Raw genomic sequence first — 6728 nt, 5'->3', positions numbered from 1 at the left:
ACCACAGGCCACAGTTACCACAAAATCTAGAATATAGCCAAACAGAAAACACCGACTTAGGAACACCCGTCCTTTGTCCTCAGCAATTAACGAATGGTACCCATGAGATTCCCCCTCTTACCGCACCTGCTAAGCTAAAGCTATAACCAGTCAACAATCTGCTTATGCTTGTTAGTTGTTATCCTCTTCTTATCCTAAACAAAAATTTATCTAGTGCTCCTTCTTTCTCGGCATTTTATCCATTCTCTTTCCTTTTTATCTTCTTCAAGGGACAGACACTAACAGTATCTTCAATACCACAACAAATTCCTTATCAAATCAAGATTACCCGTATTTTCCAGAAACCCATTCTCCACCTTTCATGTCCTTTTCAATCTTATCAATATATCTTGGTCCCAACTTATCTCCTTCTCTATAAAATCTCCCTTGCTTTTTTTGTTTTTTCCTTTGACCTTTCTGGGTCCTATGAGTAATCGATTTTACCCTTGTATTTCGTGAAACTTTGTTGGTTAAAATAGCTGTGGTGTTAGTTGAGTCATTTATGGAGATTCTTGAAAGACCCACAATAGGAGCAGTATTTGTAGAAATTATGACGTTTCTTGGTCCAGTTTGGATTGCTTTTCTTTTGGGTATTATTGTAGGATGGATTTGGAAACCAAAATGGGCTAGCTGGAAGAATTGTAAATTTGAATTTTCAGCACCTTCTTCACCCACTGCTTTGGTTCTTAATTCTCCTTCCAAAAGCTTGGAATTAAACCAACCCCAGAGTTTTCATTCATCCAAGGCTCGTACCCCTAGCTTTGCTTCTTATGCGGATTGCTCTGAGATTGAACAGTTTGACAGTGGGTAAGTTCTCAATTGTTAATTTCAAATAAAGAATTTTTATGCTTTCTTGATCATATTTGAAGTTCTCCTTTATTTGTTTTAGGGTGTGTTTGGTACGAGGGAAAATATTTTCCTGGAAAATAAGCACGTTTCTTACTTATTTTTGGTGTTTGGTAAATAAGCAGAAAATATTGTCCCAAAAACATTTGTCATGCTCCCGTCCTAATTTAATTGTCTTACTTTCCTTTTTGGTCCGTCCCAAAAGGAGTGTCTCTTCTTATATAGTAAGTTGACAATTCAAACATTCTACGTGGAAATTTATAACCACAAGATTCAAAAGAGCTTTTAGTATATTATACACATCTTTAATTTAGGATGACAATGACAAGATTCAACAGTCTCTCTTATATCTTAAATTCCTTACTCAGTCAAACTAAGACACTTAAATTGGGACGGAGGGAGTATAATTTAGGCAAACATTATAGAGGTTGGCATGGGGCCTTGTGTGGGGATGGTGGAGATGGGGGCTATGGGGTTATTGTGTTGGAGGGTGGGTACCAGATAATTAATATGGAATGTCTCTTATGGAACTCATTTTCCCGGAAGTATTTTCCTTAATTTTTAAGGAACTTGTTTTCCCGGAGAAAATAGTTTCTCCATACCAGACACACTCTTAGTGCGAGAATTGTTTAATATTTTTGGTTTCTGCTTAATTGGATGGGCTCACTACTCACTTTGTTTTCTCCTTTATTGTCTAGTCCATCGCAGATGAATGCTTTACCAATAACAGATGAAGATTTGGAACATTTATGGCATCTTGTAGAGAGGAAAGATGGAGGCCCTCCGTGGAAACACATGATGGATCGTTCTACCCCTAATATGAGCTATCAAGCGTGGCAACGTGATCGAGAGGTAGTAAAGGCGATAGTTTAATATATCCCTATATTCTTGTCCTTTTGCATTGCTTGTTTATTGATCTGTTTTTGTTGTTTTTCTAGACTGGTCCTCCTCAATATTGCAGCCGAACTGTGTATGAGGACGCAACGCCTGAATTATTGAGGGACTTCTTTTGGGATGATGAGTTTCGAGTGAAGTGGGACGACATGCTCGTGCATGCTGAAACTATAGAAGAGTGCCCCACAACAGGAACAATGATAGTGCATTGGGTTCGAAAGGTAAGAAGATGTAGTGTAGTCTTTGTACTCAGTATTTTGTTTAGCTAATTGTTAGTAATTCATTTGGATGTGTTTTGTGCAGTTCCCATTTTTCTGCAGTGACAGAGAATATATATTTGGTCGTCGAATATGGGAGTCAGGAAGGTCGTATTATTGTGTAACAAAGGTACAGGACTTCAAGATTTTTCACATTCTCTATTGTTCTTATTTTGAATAATATTGTATTCAGATGAGCTTAAATGGAGTAACATGGCTACACATAGCCGACCCAACTTACCTTTGATTTAGGTGTTCTGTATTTGTTGCTTCAACTCTTCATTTCTCAAGTTGTCAGCTGATAAGAAACGACAACTTACTAAGTTTAAAATGGTGTCATGTTATGCTTACCCTGGCTGCCTCTTTCCATGATTGTGATCCAACTGATAAAAGATTATTAAAATGATGTGCTGTTTTGTTAAATTTCTCCATAAATGAAGCGTCTAAGACTAATGAATTGGATGAATGTGTAAGTAGAATTGTTGCCTGATATGATGGGGTGCAGAGTCCTCTATGAAACTTTGAGTCATTCAGAAACCTCCGAGGCGGTAGTTGTTCAGAGGATGACATTTCTTTCTGAACTTCCTATGTCTCTAGGCAGCACAACTGTCGGGTTATCTCGTAGTGAGATAGTAACAAGGTTCTTTGTCCTATTTGACAGAGCCACAAGACTATAATTCTTTCTGAAACTGAATATTAACAACATAGTGCTGTGAAGAGTGAAGTTGAGAGCAGTTCACTTACTATGATTCTCTGACATTCACAAAATCCCTCTTTGGACTTTGATTAGAGAAATGGTGGATTGGCAGAGTTGGAGAGATCTCAAAAATCAGAGATATTCTCCTCCTATGCCGCCGTTAACGAACTTGCCTAAAACATGTTTCACCCTCTCCTCCAATCACGTCACTCCCACCCCACAAGAAAGGTGGAGAGAAACGAATGAATTGCCAAGCTTTGTCTATTGAACCTCTTACATTAGACGCTGTGCAGATTTTTCTATATTTGAAGGTCCGTCCCCTCTAATTATGATTTTTCTTCTGTTGTTAACCAGGGAGTACCATCTCCGTCTATTCCCAGGAAGGATAAACCAAGACGTGTTGACCTGTATTATTCAAGTTGGTTCATTCAAGCGGGTATACTAGCTACTTTCCTCTTTCCACTTCCTTTTTTGGAAAAAATACATTTCATACTTTTGCTTTCCCAATACTTATATCTATGAATCAAAACAAACATGCACCTGCTAATTGGACTGATAAATTGGCTCGCACTGTCATGTTTAGTTTGTAAACAGTCGCTGTGAATGTGACATGACATGTATTTTCTGCAATTTTTTTCAACCTGTTTGCGAGTATCACTAACTAGAATTGACCTGTCAAAGGTCATGATCTTTAGATCCCCGTTGTCATTTCTAAGATTGAAATTCAATGTGGTGTATGAAACAGTGGAATCAAGGAAAGGAAATGGCCAGCTGACTGCATGCGAGGTGCTTCTCTTCCATCACGAAGATATGGGCATCCCATGGGAACTCGCAAAATTTGGGGTAAGGCAGGGTATGTGGGGGACTGTAAGGAAGATTGAGCGTGGACTCCGTTCCTACCAGAAATTTAGAGCATCTAACATGAAGATCTCTCACTCTGCTTTTATGGCACAAGTTAATACGAAAATTGATCCAGAATACTTGAAGTCAACGGATGGGGATGAGGAATCATCAGGGACTGAAGTACAGGTTTCACCTGCAAAACTCGAGGGCAGTATAAATATACCAAAGCTGCTTATCATTGGTGGAGCTTTGGCTTTTGCTTGTACCCTTGACCGAGGAATCATACCCAAGGCACTTTTGATTAATGTGGCGAAAAAGTTTGGAAATATAGGAAGAAGAGCAAGTCCAAGAGCCTGACTGATAATTTCGTTTGTATGATGTTTTTGTTGTACATTACCTTTTTTTTTCCCCCTTTTAGCACAGTGTTAGTGATCGATACAATCGATAATTGTTACGAGTAATACAGGCAGAGTAATATTGATCAATACAAGTGAGGCGCAGATGTTATCATCTGTTTTACTCTAGGCCTTTGATTCTTACTCACTACAGACTGTCGAGAAGAAATTTTTACGGCCATATGAATATTGTTCATGTGAGTCTTTTATTATGAATAACCCCCTATTGTTGACAGAGAGCTTACTACATCGCCCTTTATAGTCGCGATTGTAGATATGGAAAAAGAGTTTGTTTTCTGTCAGAGAAGTATGCTTCACAGCCTATAGCATTTCATACGCTATCCCTTCCGGTTATGGTATTGGGATGGGGGAGGTGAGATCTACTCATTGATTTCATATTAGATGAGAGGCTATACTATAATTGTTCGGGAGGCAGGCGCCCACGCACGGTACATCTCTTGGTAACATGCATGAACTTTCACAGCACAATCTGCAGCAAAAAGATTAATTTCCTACAAGTGTCTCGAAATAGCAGAGATCACCAAACTGTGGAACTAACCCTCACCACCTGAGTACTTGACTTTGCATTTTCTTTTATTTCTGCAACCAAACCCACAGCAGGTGCCTAAATTGTCTATCTCCAGGTGCCTAGATGAATTAAGTTAAAATGAAAACTTGGCATTCTTAGACAAATTTACCTGCCTAGCTTCCCATAATAAATTATGTTAATCCATAAGCAATGAGCCAAAAGGAATAGAAATCCAAAGCTAAAGAATATTAGTTGCCTTGACAGATGAGAAAAGTAAAGAATTAAGTGCCGAAAGTAAACAAAGTGATGATTGATTATCACATCGTAATTTTAACGCCAAAAACAAAGTGATTGATTATCACATCGTAATTTTAACGCCAAAAACAAAGTGATTGATTATCACATCGTAATTTTAACGCCAAGAAGGGTATAAAATAAAGACTAGCGGCATTAACGTGCACAAGACAAATAATTATGCATATATTCCCTTTTGAGGCTTTTCAATTCTTTTTTTTTTTTTTTCTTTTTCTAGAAAAGATCTCTAACTTATCCTTACACTTGAAATGACTCTTTAATTTCTCAACTTGTTTGAAGTGTGTGAGTTCAAAGTTGGGTTTCTCCTAAGTTGAAAGGGTAGGTAACAATAATAATTATGCCTCAATACCAAACAAGTTGGGGTCCGTTATATGAATATGAACTTGTTCATTTAATTGGAAGGCTTGACATTATAATGAAAATGAGGACCGAATATCTTCCTATATCAAATGTTTATTTAGCCTCTCCCGTTAAGATTAAGCAGCTAAATCCAAAATTTTAGAAAATTGCCTAGCCGACCCTCTAAACTTTAGCCAAAAGAAGAATCTTTCTTCGAAAACTGAAGTTGCTTGATAGAAAATCTTCCTGGTAGAGCATTATAATTTATATACTAATAAATCTGTTATATTAGCTCCCATCTTATTTTACGGGATCCTGAGTTAAATCCGGATCAAAGTTGTTCGAGAATTTCAACTTTTCCTATAAAGATCATTTAGTTGTGTTAAATGCTCCACGAAATTAATTAAAGTTTCTCATTCAGATACTTAGAACAATTCACAGTTGAGTCCTTGAACTCCTCTAGAGAAAGGAAAACGAATTTCCTCACTTTGGTAAGTAACTTTTGCGCACTTGACAAATTGCATCCCCCACGAAATGAATTGACTCCCAAGTTGTTGGATGGATCGCATTCAGGTGTTTACTCCAAATCATGCATGATATGTGTTTTGAGTACGTATAACTATCGCTTCATAACCATGATTAACCAATGTATTTTTCTACTTCATTGAGACACTTAACTATGATAACTTAAATTGATTTGGTGTTAAATATCCGGTATGGGTAAGTAGAGGCAGATCTAGGGCCCGGGGAGGGTGTTTCACCCGAACATCCTCGGGAAAACATTACACTATATGTATAAGGTATTTTTTATTTTTTATGTACATACATAGATTTTGAATCCCCTAAACACATGAGTAGAGGTTGGTTAAGTGGTTTAGGGGTTCAAAAGTTCAAATTCTAATCCGCCATTTAGACAAATCAAATTGCTTTCTAGTATTCGAATTTTAGAAAAAGCAAAAAGTTCTTTAGTAGTAGAACTACTTTTTTTTAGATTAAGGTATTGTTTAATTAGTGGATTATTAATGAAGTGAATCTACGATCAAATGTCTCTTTTAAGGATGTGCAAGAAAATTTAGAAACCAATATCATTGATAGGTTGAAGGACAGGGCATTAGAGTGCTTCTTTGTTCTTCTTGTGGTTGAACAAACTTCTTTGAAGATCTTTTAGTAAAGATAACTGCCGATATATATATATATATATATATATATATATATATATGTGTGTGTGTGTGTGAGACCTGGTTATACCGAGTTACTATTACTTTTGGGATCACAAAGGAAAAATTATAGTGAAGAATGCATACGCAGGAAAATAACTTGGGACCTAACATATCTAACGTCCACTTTTTCATAGACTCCCAGGTCGAGTAATCTTCTAGTGTTGCTTTTCTTATGGGTTGTAGGAAAACCCAAATAAAAGGAAGTGCCGACTTTTGTCGAATCATAAACTCCAACTCTCTTTATGTCATGTCAAATAAGCAGCCATATTTTAATTTACCTTTGTTATTACTCCCCAATGTCCTCTGTACCAAAAATATTGTTTAATTTAATTTGACACGTAATTTAATAAATAA

At 36.9% G+C, this 6728-nt stretch overlaps 1 protein-coding gene across 1 annotated transcript; it reads left to right on the top strand.

Annotated features, from left to right (window-relative positions):
• Nucleotides 1-4100, top strand: LOC132632165 (uncharacterized). Its single transcript, XM_060348007.1, has 6 exons — nt 1-846; nt 1584-1737; nt 1824-2000; nt 2083-2166; nt 3088-3169; nt 3479-4100. The coding sequence occupies exons 1-6, from the start codon at nt 542-544 to the stop codon at nt 3931-3933; spliced, it is 1257 nt and encodes a 418-aa protein (XP_060203990.1). The 5' UTR covers nt 1-541; the 3' UTR covers nt 3934-4100.
• Nucleotides 4101-6728: the final 2628 nt, after the last annotated feature.

This window comes from Lycium barbarum, chromosome 3 (genome assembly GCF_019175385.1).
Source record: "Lycium barbarum isolate Lr01 chromosome 3, ASM1917538v2, whole genome shotgun sequence".
NCBI classification, from domain to species: domain Eukaryota; kingdom Viridiplantae; phylum Streptophyta; class Magnoliopsida; order Solanales; family Solanaceae; genus Lycium; species Lycium barbarum.
The sequence above is the reverse complement of the archived record's forward strand: the minus strand, read 5'-3'. Positions and strand labels throughout refer to the sequence as shown.